Genomic DNA, 19972 nt, shown 5'->3' with positions numbered 1-19972 from the left:
TACTGAAGCAACACCTCAAGACATCAGCAAGAAAGTTAAAACTTGGTTGCAACTGGGTCTTCCAGCAGGACAATGATCCTAAGCATACCTCCAAAGTTGTAACAAAATGGCTTAAAGACAACAAAGTGAAAGTATTGGAGTGGCCATCACAAAGCCCTGACCTGAATCCCTTAGAAAATTTGTGGACTGAACTGAAAAAGCATGTCCGAGCAAGGAGGCCCACAAACCTGTCTCTTAGCTATTATTTTGAAATTACCTTTATGGAATTAAAGTAGATACCCTAATTGACTTAACACAGGATATGTATGGTAACATAAAATGTGTGGAGTTGTGAAAAATTGAGTTTGAATGTCTTTAGCCGAGGTGTATGTAAACTTTTGGCCTCAACTGTATCTATGCCATTGGGCATTCTTTCATTGGTCTGATGATTTAGTTTGTTTGTGACTTTTGAAATACTATTTGGAATTAGATCATATGCATAGGCAAATGGCATGGTGTATTACTGCTGTGTCCTCACTTAGCCCTACAGTGCTGTGAACAAGTATTTGCACCCTTCCCAATTTCCTCTATTATTGCATATTTGTGAATGGTTTCAGATCTATGGGCAATATGTGATATTATACAGAGGGAACCTGAGTCAATACAAAGCACTTTAAAAAATTTCATTTATTTAATAAAAAAAAAAGTAGTCAAACACCCATATGAAAAAGTAATTGCCCCGTTAAACCTAATGACTGGTTGCACCACGTTTAGTAGCAGCTAACTGCAACCCAAAGCTTCCTATAATTTGAAATCAGTCATTCACATTGCTGTGGAAGAATTTTAGCCTAGTGTTTGTTGTAGAAGTTCTTTCAGACAAATTGGTAGGTTTATGAGCATGACTGGACATTCTCCTTACAAATTTTGTGGTACAGGGCAGAATTCATGGTTCCTTCAATAATGGCAAGTCGTTCAGGTCTCGAAGCAGCAACGCATCCCCACACCATCACACTGCCATGTTTGACTGTTGGTAGGATATTTTTACTATGAAATACTGCATTTGCTTTACACCAGACAATGGGACCCATGTTGTCCAAAAAGTTCCACTTTTGACTCATCGTACATTGTACATTATCCCAGTCTTGGGAAGCATCCAGGTGCGTTTTTGCAAATATGAGACTGGCTTTGATGTTTCTCTTGGTTAGCAGTGGTTTCCACTTTATTACTTGCTCATGAATCCAATTTTTGCCCAGTCTCTTTTTTATTGTAGAGTCATGAACACTGACCTTAGTTGAGGTTAGAGAGCCCTTCAGTTCTTTGGATGTTCTTTTCGGATGTTTTGTGACTTCCTTAATGAGTTGTTGCTGCGCCTTTGGAGAAATTTTGGCAGGCTGGCCACTCCTAGAAAGATTAAGCATTGTTCCGAGTGTTCTCCATTTGGAAATAATGGCTGTCACTGTGGTTCTGAGGAATCCAAGAGCCTTGCAAATGGCTTTGTAACCCTTTCCAGACTGACATATTTCAACAGCTTTTATCCTCATCTCTTCTGGAATTTCCTTTGATCGTGGAATTGTGTACATGCAGAAACTTTATGGTGACTACTTTACTCTGTTCGTAAGGTTCAGTATAGCCGCGTTTCCACCCAAAGTACCCAGAACTTTTAGTCCCAGGAATTACTTTTCAAGGAACTAAAAGGTTCCTTCAGCCCATTGTTGTCTGCGTTTCCACCGCGGTCTAAAGTCCAGCGAAGATTAGGCAAATTAAGTCCACTGAAGTATGAAAAAGCGACGTTGTCGTCGGTCCATCTGTCTTATGATTTCTTCTGTAACCCCATACTACCACCAAAGTAGCCTACATTATTTTCTAATAACCGGGACAGCTCGGAGGGGTTTATTCCACTTATACAACGGGTTACCAACAATGACTATATATGGTTACTTTAGTATTTATAGATTTTTATCGACTTAATCACCTGAAATTGAAATATTCTTCCGCGGCCGTTTGGGCATATTTTACCGTTGTCAACCAAAATTCTCGTTGGTATTTCGACTTGGACCGTTGTTATGCATCAAATAGGATATAACAGGCCAATAGTCAGATTGTAACTGTTTTATATATCCTCTCAAACACATTCATTATGTTTTTATGCGAACATTCACTTTCATGTCTTGACATCCGAGGCGACAGAATGCATTCACATTACACAAATAACTGGCAACAACAGCAGAAAACATGCACACGTCGTAAACAATTTGCTGTTGAATTGATTACTTCATCTCTCATCGTCAATTCCATATAGGCTAATCGCAAAATGACAAGAATAGAACGAAAACTCGGACTTGCATGAAAATTTTAATTAGCAGTGGTACAGCCACCGTTTGCTTTCCTGCAGAGTTACTGCTAGTGGAGCATCGAGGTGTGCCCTCCAGATGCGAACCATGCACCATAAATTAGTCCATAGTCTTCCTGGTCTTTTTGTGGAATTGATGAATCGCAGAGTAAAATTATGGCAGTCTGAAAAAGCAAAATGGACGATTACTAGAATTAACCTGTTATTTTACCCTGACAAAAAGTGTGGAAGGTGATTTCCAGTTTGCTTTTACTGTATCACCAATGTAAATTATGCAGAACTACCGCATACCTCACAAAACTGTATCAAACGTTTTGAGTCGATTATAACGGGCTAACAAAGAAAATCTGGAAGAAAATACTCAGAAACCGAATGAAACCGTTTGAATGTTTTGGTACATAATATGCTGTCCCAGCACAAATGCTTAACATTTTATAAAACGAATACTAAAGCAAGAAAATAACAGAAGAGCACGTGTTATAATTCTCGATCTTAATTTCTCATCTGTTCCAAGACGTTGGCAGGCTATAACCAACAGTAGGCTACTGCGCCACATAACATACAAGTTTGAATTCAAGTTATTATGAAAATAATAATGGTTTGCGGCTGCAGATTTTTTAAAATGGCGGTTGAAATAAAATACTGCGGGTAGCCGACCAATCAGAAATATTCAGCGCTAGCGCCCCACCCCAAAAGTTCAGATACTTTTGGAAAGTACTACCCCCCGAACAGGGACTTTTTTGGGGTAAAATAAAGTCCCCGGAACTTTAGACCCTGCTCCCTGCGGTGGAAACGCACTGAGTTCCTCAAAAGGTTCCTAGTTCCTGGGGAAAGTTCCTGCGGTGGAAACGCGGCTTATGAGTGTGGTTTAGATTCAACAGGGCTGGCTGCAATCAAGCCTGGCTGTGTTAAATCGGCTGATTCTAATTATCAATTAAATGTGGTTAATTGAGCAACTAAAGGGGAAATACATTTCCACATGAGTGATATGGGCGTTTGATGACTTTTTTCATTGAGTAAATGAAATAATAATTTTTCAAATGTGTTCTGTGTTTACTCAGTTTTCCTTTTGTCTAATATTACATTTTGTCTAAAGATCTGAAACCATTCAGTGTGACAAATATGCAATAATAGGGGAAATCAGGAAGGGGGAAATACTTTTTCACGGCAGTGTACATAAATTTATTTTCCTGATGTATCCATATTTTATTTTTAAGTTGAGAAAGGGATGAAAAGCAACATATGAACAAAACTGACCCACAGTTCAGGATTTGCTGTCAGAGTTGTTTTCTTGTCGTTCTTCACTCTTTTTCCTTCTTTATCAGTTCTGATGTGATTTTGTCCTGATTTCAGCATGCTATGGCATTGTTCAAGTCCCCACTGGCCCCTGGTTTTGTAGAAAATGTGAATCCCAGGAGAGAGCAGCTAGGGTGGTAAGTCATAACATACATTTTCATGGGAAAGGTGGGGGATCCTCTTGTATAGTCTCAAGTTTTGCAAAAGCTTGTCAATTCACCTTAATTTGTTCATGCTTGTTTCAGTATCAAAGATATTGGAACACTAAAATGTGCAGGCTGGCCAAAATTAGCTTTCATAACTGCAATTTTCTTTGTAATCACAGGTCAGACAGATACGTCTGAAGTTGTGATTTATAGATATAGCACTGCATTTGTGATTTTGTTTACCACCCTGTCAAACTCTACCCTACTGCTGCTGGGTGCTAAAGGTGTGCTATGCACCCCTGGTTGCCACTGGCGCCAGTGGTCGTGCACCTTTAGGAATGCTTTCTTTAACCAGATCATGAGCTGTGATCATTCTTGGTTTGCTTGCGAATCCCATTGCTTTTGTCAGAACAGCGGTCATGTGTGCTCCCTGGGTTCTCAGCTGCTAAGGGTTGGGAATGCTAGAAATTCCTGTGGGTTAAAGTCGCATCATAAATAGGCCTGTACCTTATTCTTAAAATGAATTCTAACTCCAGCCCTGTCATGAATCATGGGCCATTTCCACGTGTATTTATCTTAAAGTGGAAAATTACTAATTTGTATGGTTCTTATATAGGGGTGATTGTAGTTTTTTACATTCACATTGTCACGTTCAGTTCTTTCTGCATTCACATAGGTGCATTACGTTTAATTTGCATTCACATATGAGAAGCGTTTCCTTGGTGGTGGTCACAGTCTGCGGATTTGATACGACAGTTATTTCGGCATTCACAATGGTGTTTTTTTTTTCTCTTTCAAGTGACATGATGGTCAAATTGTAATGTATGCAGTTTATAAAAATGAACCTAACATTACTTTGTAATAAGCACATTTAAAGTAAAAAAAAAAAAAAAAGAAATCAGGGGAAATGTTTGTCTACATAAAAGGAAGCTTTCTGATTGCATCTGAAACAGCCCAAGGGTGACAATACTCTTGTATTGATGTGCTAGGTTTCTAGATGCCATTAAATGCAAAATGACTCTTACCAAAAATAAATCTCATTCTGATAACAGCCTTCTACCGGAATAGACAGCTTGCAAATAGCCAGTGGTTCACCTGATGAAACCTCTAACCTGTGAATTACAGTCTGACTGCGGTCTTATACTCTTGTGTTGGGGGTCTCACCAACCTCATAGTGTCTCAACCTCATTCTGTCATACGAAGCCATCAAGGTCATGTTTTGTTGTGGGTTTTTTTAAATGTCTGGACTGAGTATTTCCTCCAGACAGAAAGATAAGACAGCCCCCCACACTCTTTCACAAATCTGTGTGGCTGACACTTTTTTCAGCTCGGAGTTGTCGTTTGCCTTTTTTGAGGCTGACAACGGAGCAGATTGAAGCGCCAGTCTGGGTCTTTAAATGGAAACCTGGCCCCGGTATCTCAGTGCTGTCTAGCCACACAGACACTTTCTTTTCACACGTTCAGGGGAGGGCTGCACACAGTCCCAGTTTACACACCTACGCTGAGCACTCCGTCATTTCTGCTTGCGCGAGCGCCAAGCTGAACGCTGCAGAAGAGGCTGTTCGGCTCATTTGTCTGAAGCTTCCCAACGTCTCCTCGTTTACTCAAAATGCGCCAGGGATCTCTTGTGCTTTGGGGATGGTGAAGAGGCACAAACAGCCAGGGACCTGACAGTCTTGTTGACCTTCCTCTTCCTGCCCTTAACAAACACTTGGTATTAAATCCCCTCCCCAGTCCCCGTTCGCCCAGCACAGATTATGGCTGTAGACTGAAGACACGTGGGTACCGTGTGGGTATTACATGCCTGTCTCGATTCTCATGCGCGCACGCGCCTGTGTGTATACACAGACGCGCGCTTTGCTGGATCCTCTGTGTCCTGTGTAATGGTTGCATTGCATTGCATTGCATCTGTGTAGTGTTGATGTGGGAGCGGTAATGGGGTAATTGGCGACAACGGTGATATTTTAGAACCCTTCGGTACGAGAGCTTCTCTGTTTCTTCGATGGCAGCTCGTCACCTCAGATCGGTGTTCTCTGCGTCCTTCTCGGTGCGTGGGTAAGAGTACTAGCGTGATGACAGAGCACATCGCTCCCTGTGTGATAGGTAAATCGTGATCTACCCTCTGCGTTGCCTCTTGACCCCCAGTTTCGTTGGAGAAGTTCTAAGAAACTGCTGTGGGGGCCTTGTCATATTGTCATGGAGCCTCAACTGGAGTTACTGGTCTGTTTAAAATGTACATCATTGGTTGTTGGTGATGGTGATGATGATGCAGCATTTTCTGTCACCTGAATGCAGATAAAAGCTGAGTCTCTGTGTCCTGTGGTTTTTTTAAGTACTCTATAACCATTCATTTGGTTTGTACCTCTTTAGACCAGCTTTCTTTTTTTCCCCAACCTGCAATGATTCTGACATGGTTTGAGTATGGACCGATCACAGGTACCAAAAATGACCGAAAATTTGCCTGGAGACTGAGCTTTTATGTGAAAGAAAGTCATTGTGTGGAGATAAATATATATATATATATCCCTAAATTAATATTCACTCACCCTGTAGAAAATGCAAATGGTTTCTGGGAGAACGGAGGCCTTCTGTTTCCTGTAAAGCTGGAGAGCTTAACAGCACTTTGCCTGTTTGTTGGTGCTATGTAAACACACACGGGTGTGTTCGGCTGTAGGAGAAACAGGGATGGGTTCTCTGATCCAGATGATTGGTGGGGGCTGTTGGTCACATGAAGGGAAACTGTTAAAGAAGAACCGTTATACAGCCGACGATGGGGGCGCGTACCAGAATGCACTTTAACTGGTGATGTGGTCTCCCTGACCCCCACCCCCGGCTGCTCTGTGGGCTTCAGTACTTTCTGTGACGGGGCCCACTGCAGGTCTAGGTCACAGAGGACACGCTGGTGTCATTCAGGAATAGCCACCAATCACATCTTGACTGTTTCGATTAGGATTTTGGGTCAAGAGCAGTCCTAAATTTCCCCAGACCTTTGAGGATGTTAATTATCCCAGAAGCGGGAGTTACTAATTTGGCCGACGCACCGCTCCAAAGAGGCTTGCAGGTTTTTCGGGACCGGGTTTTTAACGGGTCGCTGTCAGGGTGACATTGCTCAAGGCCGTGTAGGAGGGATGCTTTCGCACAGATAGTTGTGCTTCGGTTGAGACGTGCGGCCTGTTTTCCGCACATGGATACCTTGCCTTGTACTCATAAGTAGGAGTCGCAGGTGAGTTTTCTGTTTTCATTTTTGGAAGGGAAGGGGAATGTTGAAGGAGCCACTGGACCAGTGGCTGTCCGAGGGGGTGGAGGGGGGCTCGTACTCAAACCGGGGGGGGACTCCGTACTAAAAACAAGCACTCCTGTCTGTTCCATGTGCTCCCCGCCGCACCACACCGCGCCCCCCCATCCCCCTTGCCTCCCTCCCCCACTTTGCGCTAAAGATTAAGGGGTGGAAGGGAAGAAAGCCCAGTCAGCAGACCCCAGATGGAGGAGGACGATCTGCCACCCACCACAAAGATGCGGAGGACGAGGGACATGCCAAAAGTTTAAAAACTGTGAATTCTTGGGTATGTGGCCCCTCCCTTTTCACACATGATGTTGTTTTCTGTTCTCCCAGTGAGAGCCAAGACAAGTTGTCATTCTCTCACTCTCTGCCTCTCTCCCCGTCTCTCATTTTATCTTTTCTTCTCTCACTCACTCTCTTACTCTCTCACTCCTCCCCATCTCTCCATCTCTTTCTCTCTCTCTGTCTCTCTAATTCGATTTGGATGTGTTTTAAGTGAAAGCATGTGAAAATCTTTTTTTTTTTTGTACACATTTCTGTTTTGATGATTATGGTTGAACGAAGGTGGCTGCTAAAGAACAGAAGTCCTCGGTGGTCAGGCCCCAGTGACGTCCACAGAACGCAAAAGCAGAAGTTCTTTTTGTTGTCGCTCTCAGTTTCCAGCGCGCTAGAGATTTCGCCCAATAGCCATATCCCCTTTCGGTCTGCTCTGAAGTCTGAGGCGTGTAGGAGCTCGTGATCGGCCGCTCTGCGGTCTGCGTGTGGCCATTTTCGGGCGGCCTCGTTCGCGTGGACCAGATTCCTCTGGCGCACTTACCGGATTTTGAACGCGGAGCCCCTCTCCTTATTCGTTTCTCCTCCGCTTCATTTAATTGGTTGAATTTTTCAAGGTGACCATAGCACAGATTCACACCGGTGAACACAAGGTTTCCGCATGAGCACCCGGGTTATTATGGGAAAACCACAATTGACGCATTTCCTTCCACTGAAGCACACAGTATGGTTTTTAACATATTTAATATGAAACATGAAAATAGATGGCTCTGCGAGAGCTCGGTCTACCAGCCGTTTCTGGTTTTGAGCTCTGTCTTGCTCTTGCATCTGTAGTATCAGTTCAGTAAGCTCGGTAACGCAGTCAGAGCTAAGGGGGTGGGGAGTGAAAACACACCAGCTTTAACCCTCAGTTTTTCTGGCATTTATGTTTGATTCACCCCCTCCCCTGTTATCCATGATCTCTTTGCCTCTCCCCTGCCATCCAGCCATCTCTCTAACGGTGACCTAGAAAAACCCAGTCTGCTCGCTCTCTTCTCTCCTCTCGCTCTCTCGCTCTCCCCTCTCCCTGCTTTGTGTGTCCTGAAATGCTCACGCGCTGACCGCTTGGCTGCTGCCCGCTTGGCTGCCACCCCGCCCTGCTTTTGCCCGCCCCGCAGCTCTCCTCGGCTAGCTCAGCCCTGATTGGCAGTTGCTAAAACGCAGGTGGCGGCCGGGCCGGCGGGCCGCTCGCGGCCCGGAGGATGGAGACCAGCCGTTTCTGTCACGGCGCCTCTTTTGAGTCGCAGGTTTCTGCGGCGTAGCGCGCCGAGGCTGTCGCCATGGCCGCGCGTCGGCCGTGCCTCACCCCCCCCTCCCTCCCTCTCTCCCCCCCCCCACTGCAGAGGTGTGAGCTGTGTCCCCACAAGGACGGTGCCCTCAAGAGGACCGACAACGGAGGTAAGGTGCCGCCCCCTCTCTCGTTCCTCTCTCCCTCTCTCTGTTGTCCGGGGCGATTGTGCCAAGGTGAAACGCTTGTGAACTGAACCGTAGCCGCTCGTGTTTTGCGGAACAAAACGCTGCCGTGTGGAGGAACTAGTTCAGCTTGTTTTTTTTTTGGAGGTTTACGCCTTTGTTAGTGTTACTGGCACCACAAGCTCCAGTTTGGCAACCCATGCGAAGTTGAAGGAAAGGGCTAAATCTGCAACTCACTGTGTCCTTCCTTAATGACACCATGCTCGTATTCCTGCCTCTCGTTTTGGGCTCTGCTCAGGATGTGTACACCCCCACTTCACCTTAATGATACTTTGGCCAACCAGTTTGAACCAGTGGCTCTGACGAATGTAAAAAATGAAAATCCCGCTTGGTGGATCTGCAGAATCTATGTTGTGAAAATGCCATGGTGCTTAATTTAAAAATGTAAATGTAAATATAATTTTTAAAAATTCTACTCTTCATCAGTTTGAATGCAAACGAATGAGTGATATGTTTGTAATGTATTTTTATCAAGGACAAGGACGGATTGTACACAAACCCCAACATGACTGTGGTAGCTGTAGGTGTCTGAAGGGTGTGTGTGTGTGCGGGGGTGCGTGCAGGCGGGCATGCGTCAAGAGTGGTGGGGGGGAGTGTTTCCACAGAAGCCTCCTTGCCCCACCAAACGCGTCTTTTGTTATGATTTTATTTTCCCTTTAACTTGACCTGGACTGTGACACATGGACTCCTGCCACCACCCCCCCCCCCCCAGCTTGGCTCTTGCTTATTCTGCTAATGGGTTTGAGTGGGAGGCGGAGGGGGGGTGGGGGGTGGGGGTTACGGCAGCGGCGCGAGGTTCCCGTCCCGCCCGGGTTTTTTACGACGGGGCAGAGTGCTCGAGTGGCTCCTCTTCCCCCTGCGGTGGAGGGTTCATCCCGAGGTCACGGCGGATGCCGTAAATGGGGCCGCAGGAATAGGGCTCCTTTTGTGCCTCATGAGGGGGCACCCCCGCACCCCCACCCCACCCCTTGCATACAGTATCACACATGAACTGCAGTGAATTCTGGGAAAATGCAGCAAAAGGACCTGCCTTCTGACTGTGTGCTTTCACTGCTCAGTTTGAAAATACGCATTTTTAAAAAGCCCTTCCTGAGAATTGCAATGGCAGTTATGTGTTCTTTCTGTTATGCTGTGAATGAATTTGGCTCACTACAAGGTCTAAGCAATATAGTCTGTGGACTCAGTAATGAGTGGTCGGCGCACAGATCATAGAAATGCTTACTTGAATACTGCTGTCTTAGCCTGATTTATTGGAACAATCTGTAAGTACCTAAATCTGACAATATCAACATTATTTGCAGAAAGGGTTTCAAAAGGCATATAGTGTATTTTTCTGGTTTTACAAAAATGAGACTGAATAGCAGACGGGGTCTGCCAACGTGCATTTGCCGTGCGTAAGTAAAACTGATTTAATGTGAATGAGTCTCCAGCACCTGTGAAGAGGAGGGGAAAGGGTGTCTCTGTGTCCCTAATTACATCTCGATAACGGAGCAGCTCTGGCTAGCAGGCGCATTAGCCTTCCTGTTCTGCTCTGTGAGGTCATCGCTGCAGTTGTTGTTACAGGTGTAGCGGTCGCCGGGCAAGGCGAACAACGGACTTAACCTGAAGTGAAGACAGCGGAATGGCATAGAGCATGTTGGGGGACGTTAACCGGAGGAAAACTGAAGTGGTTGTTAAGAGAGAGCTAGCTTTCCGTTCCTTCCTGTTCATTACGACACTGGTGGCTAACACATGGCTCTCCCTTCAGAAGCACTCAATAAAAGTCATTAAACCAAATTTTTCATGAACTTTTTTTGGTCCTTGAGGGTATTTAGACATAGGCCCCTCCAGAGCACAGTGGTTTAATGCCCATCTGTGCACGGTGCCACTCGCGTAGCATGGGTTTGTGGCCTGAAGGTTTGCAGGATCAAATCTTAGGGGGCACAGTTTCTCTTTAGTCTCTGAGAATGTAGCCTGAATTACTGACCGGAAAGCATCCAACTGCATATCCAGTACCAAATGCAAGCCAAGTCCCCCCCCCCCCCCCACCCCGCCCGGTTAGTATATTTATGGAACTAAATAACAGAAAATACCAGGTGCAAATCTGCGGAAATGTACCCGTCGATTTGATGTAATTCGTGTTTTGACCCCGTATGTTGTTCACAGAGCAAGTTCATTGCCTTAAGTTAAAAGTGGATGGAGGGGAAACAGGACGTGTGGAAGCTTGTTTTTCCACTGTGTCTGAGGCTCTCCTGGAAGTGTCCCCCACCTCACACGTCGGGTGAGAAGTTCAGCACCGGCCCTCTTTTTGCAGTCGGCTGGGTTTTATGGCTCCAGTTTTATTGCCAGCTGTGGTCTCTGTCCCCACAAGTCAAAGACGGTTCATCTCAGGGTTCATCCGGAGGTTTAGTTATTGTTCTACTAAATGCTATTAACAGTCACCAATGAGTTTGTGGGGACCCTTTCCTAATGGGATTCACAGCATTGAACTCTCCTTGCCCCCTAACCCAGTCTTGTGTTTTATAACCGAGGAGGTTCACAGACACGGACGCGACACTAAAACCCTGCCCTCTGTCTCTTCAGCTGTAGTTCAGGATTCAAAATCTGCCCCCCCACGGGGAGAGGGGTGGGGTTATTGGGCTGGAGCTGATGGGTTTATAGAGACTGGCACAGTCGGTCTCACCCCCTGGTCTAGACAGTGCATTCTGGGAGAGAGGCCCCCTCCGCTCCAGCAGGGTGTGCTCTGGCCACGCAACCCTTCATTGGGCACGATTTGTGTGTTCCGGAACATTCAGATGTGATGTAAGGTGTGATGTCATAAAGATAGGTGGTTTTTACAAAATAGCCCAGGGATTGCTCACACCTGTGCTTGTGTTCAGGTTGAATTGCAGTGGCATTTTGCCGCTACATTCCTAATTTATTCGCTACGTATTCGCACACCACTGGTGTTGAACAGGAAGTGAGTGCTTTAAAGTTGGCTTGACAGTTTATAATTAATTAAGTATATCTAAAATAGTTAATAATAGTTCTACAAGGGTATTTGAAAAAAGTTTGGAGCCACCAAAAGAAAAGTCTTATCTCCTTTTTTATTCCTGGATTTAAGCCCCTTGTCTTCTCCATCTGTATTTTACGTGTGTCTTTATTTGACTGTGCCAATATGGATGGGTGTTGATGTCTGTCTGTCTGTCCGTTTGTGGTCCTCAGGGTGGGCCCATGTTGTCTGTGCTCTGTACATCCCAGAGGTGGAGTTCGCCAACGTGTCAACCATGGAGCCCATTGTCCTGCAGTCTGTCCCCCACGAACGCTACAATAAGGTAATCTACAGGACAGAGAAGTCAGGCTTGGCAGTGCAGGCATATTAAGGCCAACAGTGTACAGTGAGCCAGGCCAGATAATGACCAGAACAGAGGTGTTAATCTGATTTTCTTAACTACAGACGCTTTGAGGGAAAGTGCACAACGTAACCTCCGGTATAGTGGATTGGATTACTTGTTAAAAAGAACTTAACATTCTCTTTAAAAAATTGTATTCTAGAACTACGCCAGACCGCTTACACTTTACTGTTGAGTAGCTAAGTGCAAAAACTGATCATGTTCGCACTGAAAAAAGAGCAAAAGTCAAAAGTCACTGTCTATGCATTAAGTGAATTATTTCACACAGCTGCTGTAGAGCTCTGGTTATTTGTTGAGTTCTGTCATTACTGCCAAAAGGAGGTGTGTGTGTTTTACGCAAGCCAGCGGGTGCAAATGAAGCAGTCTACCGCGTGCCGCTTTGAGGCGTTTAATTTACACCGTTTTACCTCTCACCAATGGCCCAGCTTCTCCACGGGTGGAGAATATCACAAGCCAGTTTTGACCTACTCGGCTAAGCACTGCTAAATTCCGAACACAAGTGCAAAATTGTTCTATGTGCACGTTTGACTGTACGTAAATACGGAGAGGCTCGGCCATGTTGTACGGGCAGCGATTTGGTTGCGTGTGGGAAGTGAAACAGGACGACGCGACGCAGCGCTAATCTCACGCTTGGCTCGTTCCTGAAAGCTCTCCCGTGTTCGGGGGCCGAAGCGAATCGGACGCCGATTCTCTGCCTAAATTAAAAACAGCGTGGGCATCGCTGATCAGATGATCGGGGTCCTCGCGGCGAGGGGTCCGCTCGCAGGTGTTTAATCGCCTGAGCCACAGGAGTAGACAAGCATGGATAAGGGGGGGGGCACGTGCAGTACTGAGCCATTGAACAGGGAAGACTGTTCATATTTCTCTTTGATGCTGCGATTTGTATGTTTGTGTGCGTCTGTGAGAGCGAGCGTGTACACAGGTGGGGGGGGGGGCCCTTTGTGGCGTTTGAATGTGCGCCTCTCTCTTCCAGACGTGCTACATATGCGAGGAGCAAGGCCGCGAGAGCAAGGCCGCGACTGGGGCCTGCATGACCTGCAACAAACATGGCTGCCGACAGGCCTTCCACGTCACGTGGTGAGTGTCCGGCGGGCCTTCTCTGACCGCGAGGCTTGAGTAAACGCTACCGCGGTGCAGCCCCGCTCAGTCTTCCCATCCCTCCCTTCTCCCTTCTCCCAGACCCGTCAACTCATAGAGAGTGTTCTCCGCTCTGTGTGGTTAAATGGCTCTATGTCCAGGGTTTCCAGGAATTGAGGATTTAGTAGCCCACAGTGCTGAGATCACTTACTGTAGTAAAGAATGTGAGGGCATGGTGCATTTAAACCGTTGGTATGGGTTGCATTTCTTCTGGAAGCACTGGTATGCAAAAGGAAAAAAGATGGGATGTCATCTTCAAACATATATTTTTGCTGTAATTATAATTTCCATATCAAGGGCAGTAACATAGGTGCAATTAAGTATGAACAAATCTCTCACTCCCTTTCTCCCCCTCTCCCTCTCCTTCTCTCTTTCTCTCCCTCTCTCTTTCTTTCTCTGTCACTTCCCCTCTCCTCCCTTCTCTCTCTGTATCACAGTGCCCAGTTCGCTGGGCTACTGTGCGAAGAACAGGGGTCAGACGCAGACAATGTCAAGTACTGTGGATACTGCAAATACCATTACAGCAAACTGGTGAGTGCCTTCATCTCTTGTTACATATATGCACACCTGGTTTATCTTTTGAGCTTTCATGAATTATAACTGATCGTCCCTCCCAGTATGTGCTATTGAACTGTTGATCACGGTGGTTTTCTGTGTGCCTGAGAACTGGGCTATGACCTCTCGACCCTTTGGTAAAGCGCACACAGACAAGCCCACTTGTCACAAAAAAACAAAAACAAATGCAAAAAAAAGGAACATGAGACTGTCTAGAGTCAAAGGTCACCCTCAATTTGATCTCTATAATTAAGTGTAGTGGTTCACACAGCTGCCATTAAGCTGTGTTTATATATTGAATTTAATTAATTACTGACAAAAAAAGGTGTAATTATACAAGCCAATGACTGGAAATGGGAATCGAGTTTAAATCTACAGCAGATAGGGCTGAAACCCAAGGGCAAAGTGTTGTTCATCTGGGGTCAAGTTTTGGCCCTGTGCACAAATGGAAAGAAAACAAATGAGGATTTACAGTCCTTCTTCCTGGCACACTAGCAATTAAGAGGTTGGGCACTACTGGAGGCTGTAAAAGAGTGCTGTGCGAGTGGCCCGGCCTGTAAGTGTTGCCTTTGTTCATTGAGATTACGCCTCACAAGTGTTGATTTTACCAAATGGCACTTTCCTGCAGGCCGTGCGACAGGGGGGAGTTGATTTGGTCGTGAGTCGTTGTCACTCAGCATCTGACCTCCCCTGCTCTTGATTTGCAAAAATGCTACTTTTGTCTTTTTGAACTTTCCTACCTCCCCTCTCCTCGCCCTGCCCCAATCCACCCCCGCCCCCCGGGTCCACCACCACAGGAGGGCCACAGTGTTCTCTCCAGCATCCAATATATCCCACTCTTGCCCCTCTCGGGGTGCAGATGGTTGTGTTGTACCCCTCATACTGGTTGCTCTCCCCAAAACGCAGTGGAATGCTCTCACTCACGGGTCCTAGGTCTGGGATTCGGGGGACAGGGGAAATTTTGGGGCAACGCCAGGAGCGTGGCGGGGGACGTCTTGAGTAAATCTTTCCCTGGGAGTTCTGAACATGAGGCAGTCTAAATGCATATCAGATGTCGTACTGTAATGGAACCGGATATTTGTGAATGGAGCTGAAGTAGTGGTTACAGCCAGGGCATACAGTTAGCCTGTCTGCACAGCTATAATGAAAAACCTGCCCCTTTTCACTCTTCACCTCTGTTTTTAACCCTTTTTTTGCATGCAGTGAAATCAGCGCTCTGGTTTGCTACATTACATTACATTACATTACAGGCATTTAGCAGACGCTCTTATCCAGAGCGACTTACACAACTTTTACATAGCATTTTACATTGTATCCATTTATACAGCTGGATATATACTGAAGCAATTTCGGTTAAGTACCTTGCTCAAGGGTACAACGGCAGTGTCCTACCGAATCAACTCACTTTCGGTACAAGCCCAGTTCCTTACCCACTGTGCTACACTCCGTCCAAATTTTATTGCTACAAATGTTGTATTTTATTTTCTTTTTTTTGTTGATTGATAAGTATTCTCAGATATTTTCCCTCCCTTTGTGTTTCTAAACGGTGGTTGCCAGTGGTGAAATTATCCCCGCTTTGCTGAGGCGCAGGCTGCGTTTCACTGCAGAGTTGAGTGAGCAGCGCGGCTCCGCAGAGCTGGGGGGTAATGTTTCACACAGAGCCCGTCTGGAAACTTCCACAGACAGCGGCTGCACCGGGCTTCTTTGTTGTCAGTCAGCGCAACGATCAATAATCATACCCTGCCACGGCCCCCCGTGGATAGTGTTTCAGTTAATGCTCGGAGCTGTAGGCAGAATTAATCACGGCTCGCTCGTGGTAGCTCATATGAATCCTCGCCGCTCGTATCCAAACCAGCGTAGCAGACTAGTTTGTGTTGACAACAATAAAACAGCCATGACCGTTCTTTACAGTTTTATGGTGTTGTTACAAAAAAGAAAGTCAGGAAAACAATCTGTTGATTGAGCTGGTGTAACCACGGTGTTCGGACTCCCTTTGACTTTGACCTAGATCACTGTGAAGTGCACAGTTGGCGCCTTAATCAGGGATGTGGCTTTTCCACATTTATTTCTGATTGATCAGGAATGACTGGTGTGCAGACCCTGCATGTCTGGGGTCACTAGCGTTTAGTGCAGAAAATAACGCATCCCTGATTATGTATTTTCTAAACTTCGGTAAACAATTGATAAATAAGATGAACCCTTTCTATTTCTGAAAGGATGCGATGGATGGTGAAGGAGTGGCTAATTGTTTTCATACTTCTTTCCAATATGAATAAAGGTAATTGGTAAAAGAATCTGTTGGCATTGACTTATAAATGAGACAGTTTTTTGGGATGTTTTTATGTCATACTCAGCCAGTAGTTTGATAGTAAATCAGCTGCTGACGATCGGAAGCTGCAGTGCTAAATTACCCCATTGATTTTCATCTCCTCGTGTCTCCACAGACCGTCCTTACTCACGTGGAGTCACCAGAATACATTATCACTTATTATACAGGCCCAGAGAAAGAGAATACATTAGCACTTATCACACAGAAATTTCAAAGTGGCCTTTATGTGTTTAATCAATCGAGTACAGCAGCTACAGGGGTCACATAAAAAAAATTTCAAATGAGAATGCGAGAAACCCTTCTATTCGCATGTTCTTCAAAAGAAAACTGCCTTAGCTCGCACACGCTAACAACATGCCGCTTCCTTTAGCTTCCAGAGCCCCCTGTTCTGTACCCCGACCTGTCGTTGTGCAGCCATGCTCACCCTTTTAAAACGGAATTTTTAGATTTCTTATTTTGTAATTTTTTAAAAAAGCAATTCAGGACAGGAAGAGTCAGGAATAGAGAACATGCTTCTTCTTTTTTTTTTTGGTTGTTTTTACATTTTTTTTACAAAAATTGTAACTCGAAGTTCCTCTTTCACCTTCTAGAGAAGGAGAAAAGGCAGCAGTATTAGGGCAGAAAGCTTAAGCCATTCTTCCTCTCACTCTTTGGATAAGCGCCATGACATGGACGCCAAGGTAAGGCAGACCTCTGATCTGTGGCACCCTCCATCGTGACTCGCCTGTATGGTATGCCCCACATACGCCTCTGCCATAATGCTCCACCACACAGTGTAACAGTATCTCTCTAAATATCGCAATTAGCCTTTATGAAGGTACAGTTTCCTGTCACATGACAATGGGACACACATGAAGCCACGCCCAGCATGTCATAATATAAAATGACTCTTCTTTTATAAGAATTTATCTGTCATTTCAGTTTGTCATGCTATACTTAACACGGCATTGAAGGTAATTGTGGGTATAGTAGTCCTTTTGTTCTACCTGTGCTAGCAGGCAAGGTTTAGTGGAGAGACACAGTCGCAAAGGTAATTGCAACCATCAGTTTGCACCACCTTACAATCTGACAAAATAAGTGAATTCCTGACTGTCAAATAAAGTGAAAACAAAAATAATGTTTTTCCTCATCTGCATATTTATCTGTTAGTTATAGCCTGTATTCTGAAACTGCGATTATTTCCCCCTGCAATTTAATTTTGCAGTAATGTTTTTCGTTCAGTTGCCACATAGACCTGTCTTTCATTAAAATGTTTGTTCAATTGGGAACCTGAAATTAGCGAGGGTGTTACAGCCAAAAGTCCAGTTTTCAAACCTGAACATCCAGGCGATGTGTCTGGATAGACACAGCTTGCACGCACCAAGCCAGTGACATTTACAAGTGCAGAATTTCGGTGGTTCGTCCTTCCAAACGGCTCTCCCCATTAAATGTTTCTTCTCTCAGAACCACTTGAGTTTTTTTCTTTCTTTTTTAAATGAAATGGGATTACCCTTTGGCGGCGTGGAAGCTTTGTGGCTCCCACGTCTACACGGTGACTACATCTGCAACGGCCCTGTCTCTCCCTCCCTCCCTTTGCTTGCTTAGCCGTATGAAAGGGCATGGCATCTCTCCCCACCACCATCGACACTCTGACTGTACCCCCGGCATCTCTCCCACCGGCCATGAACCTGCAACCCGCGGGCTCACACTGGTCTCCATCTCTCCATCCAGGGCCTAGTTTAATAAGGCCTTTTGTACATGCAAAATCTTTTGGCACATGCAAAGCTAAAAGCATAACCAATGACCAGTGTGAAACAAATACCATAACCAACATTGGTCATGTTATTGGTTTTTCGTGTGCCAAACGGTTTTGCACATGCTAAAATCCTTAGTAAATCAGGCCCTGAGTGTCTAATCCTGTCTAAATCTTGAGAGTGATTAACCTGCTGATGTTATTTTTTGTTAAGCGTTTTTTCGTATGACTCAAATGTCTGGGTGTATACGGTTGTAATTCGGAAAGAACTACTGGGTGAATCTACTGTAGCATTTGCCAGTGTAATGTTTTCCACTGTGTTTTTCGGGCGTGCTCTTTTGCAGTTTAGAGCGTCCAGCGGACATCAGTCAGGTTTGTTTCTGTGCTTCTTATGTAAACTCCGCAAGCAGTGAGGAGGACCTGACCTTTAACCTCCAAGGCCCTGAGGCTGTGCTTTCATGGAGCCTGTTGTCAGGAGAGGGAACGTATCAAACATCTGGTGTATTTTTCATGTTCTGTTCTCACACTGTTTTTGGTTATTGGGTTATAATAAGCTGACATCGCATGCGTATGATGTGAGCATGTGCTATAGGGTTGGGGAGAGAGTGGTGTGTGTGTGCGTATGTGTGTATTTGTGTGTGTGCGTATGTGTGTATTTGTGTGTGTGTCTCTGTCTGCTCCTGTACCATTCGCCTGCTCAAACAGTCTGGAGAAATGAACGTCCCTGATACAAATCTGTCTCAATCCACTGCAGAAATGGGGCAGAATCGCCAAAAGGGCCTTCAAATGGTAACAAAACCAAGAATAGAAAATGCAATCATTTTAGCAGAATGCAGCCATTGTCCGTGACCTCTGAACCCCCGACCCCCTCTGCCCAATCCCCACGCGCTTATCACCGAAGCCATCGCTAAACCCGGCCCCCCCGGTCATTACGTTTAAATGAACTAGACAGGCATTGCCGTGAACAAGCGCGGTAGGACAGGTCTGGGCCGGGCGTTTTGTCGAGGTTGCCTGTGGAGGATTTTGGGGGGGTGGGGGGGGATAGGCTCGAATAACCAAAAATGGCGCTTCTGTCAGCATGTCCCTGTGTGCCCTGCTTTACCCGTGGGGTTACTGCAGCCGGTGTGGAGCCCGCAGCCTGCAGGGGGGGTGGAGGGTGGGGTATCTATGGTACGGTGCGCTTCCCTCCCCAGCCATTGTCAATGAGGCTGATTTGCATTAGCAGAGCCCCCCCCATCCCCCCTTTCTTCGCATTCCCAGGTCAAAGGTCACGGGGCTCAGATGTGTACCCAGCCGCTGGCTCCGACCCCAGGGCGGCAGCAGAGGCTTCTGAGCCGTTCCGTTTTGTCTAATTTATTTATTTATTTATTTATTTTTGCTGAGCGGAGCAGGCAGCCTGGATAAAGCGGCGTCTCCCTGCTCTCTGAGGCGTACAGCGTGTTTCACAACTCGCTCCTGTCTCTTTGTTTTCCACAAACAGCCTTTTGTTTCCGGATTTCTGATTTCCTTCATAATGTCCACAGCTGCGAGCGGTTTCTTAGCGGTGGAATAGTTTAGGGGTGAAGGTGGATGGCTGCAGGGGAAAAATAAGACCCCACTTTTAGTCTGTGTGCCCAGGGCACGTAGGACTTGTAGTGATTAGCTGTCATGTAAAAGACCTTACTTTGGAGAACAAAAACCAAATGTGTATTCTGTCAGATGTGATATTGACTTAACGCTTGAAGTCCTCACTGAAACCCTGAAAGGAACAAGGACAGATGAATGAATGGGAGTTCCTTTATTAATTTGTGCATAAATAAATAAATAAATAGTTCTAAATTATTCATTGGCAGATAAAATATCTGGCGATGCTTGAATAGATACTCAAAATTATGATTGGCGTTCTTGCTTCATTAATTTCGGCAATCTTTTTAAGGGCTGGTAATCTTACTGTAATCCGAAATGTTCTTCTGCGAGGCTAGATGTTCCTTTGTGGGAGGTAAAAAAAAAAAGAAAAATTCATATTTTCCCTG

General features: G+C 45.6%; 1 protein-coding gene across 13 annotated transcripts in view; it reads left to right on the top strand.

Annotated features, from left to right (window-relative positions):
• LOC135260917 (protein AF-10-like) overlaps positions 1 to 19972 on the top strand; it is a 73135-nt gene that overhangs the window by 18075 nt on the left and 35088 nt on the right. For 6 of the 13 annotated variants that reach the window (XM_064346649.1, XM_064346646.1, XM_064346647.1 and 3 more), the window contains 6 exons: positions 3683 to 3762; positions 7209 to 7334; positions 8707 to 8761; positions 12020 to 12129; positions 13181 to 13284; positions 13782 to 13875. In XM_064346649.1, coding sequence (XP_064202719.1) covers positions 3683 to 3762; positions 7209 to 7334; positions 8707 to 8761; positions 12020 to 12129; positions 13181 to 13284; positions 13782 to 13875 — 569 coding nt within the window. Of the gene's footprint in view, positions 1 to 3682; positions 3763 to 7208; positions 7335 to 8706; positions 8762 to 10981; positions 11097 to 12019; positions 12130 to 13180; positions 13285 to 13781; positions 13876 to 19972 lie in introns of those variants that run through there. The other 7 variants (XM_064346651.1, XM_064346650.1, XM_064346648.1 and 4 more) reach the window with 5 other exon arrangements.

This window comes from Anguilla rostrata, chromosome 8 (assembly GCF_018555375.3).
Source record: "Anguilla rostrata isolate EN2019 chromosome 8, ASM1855537v3, whole genome shotgun sequence".
In the NCBI taxonomy this organism is placed as follows: domain Eukaryota; kingdom Metazoa; phylum Chordata; class Actinopteri; order Anguilliformes; family Anguillidae; genus Anguilla; species Anguilla rostrata.
This window is presented reverse-complemented; position numbering and strand designations above follow the sequence as displayed.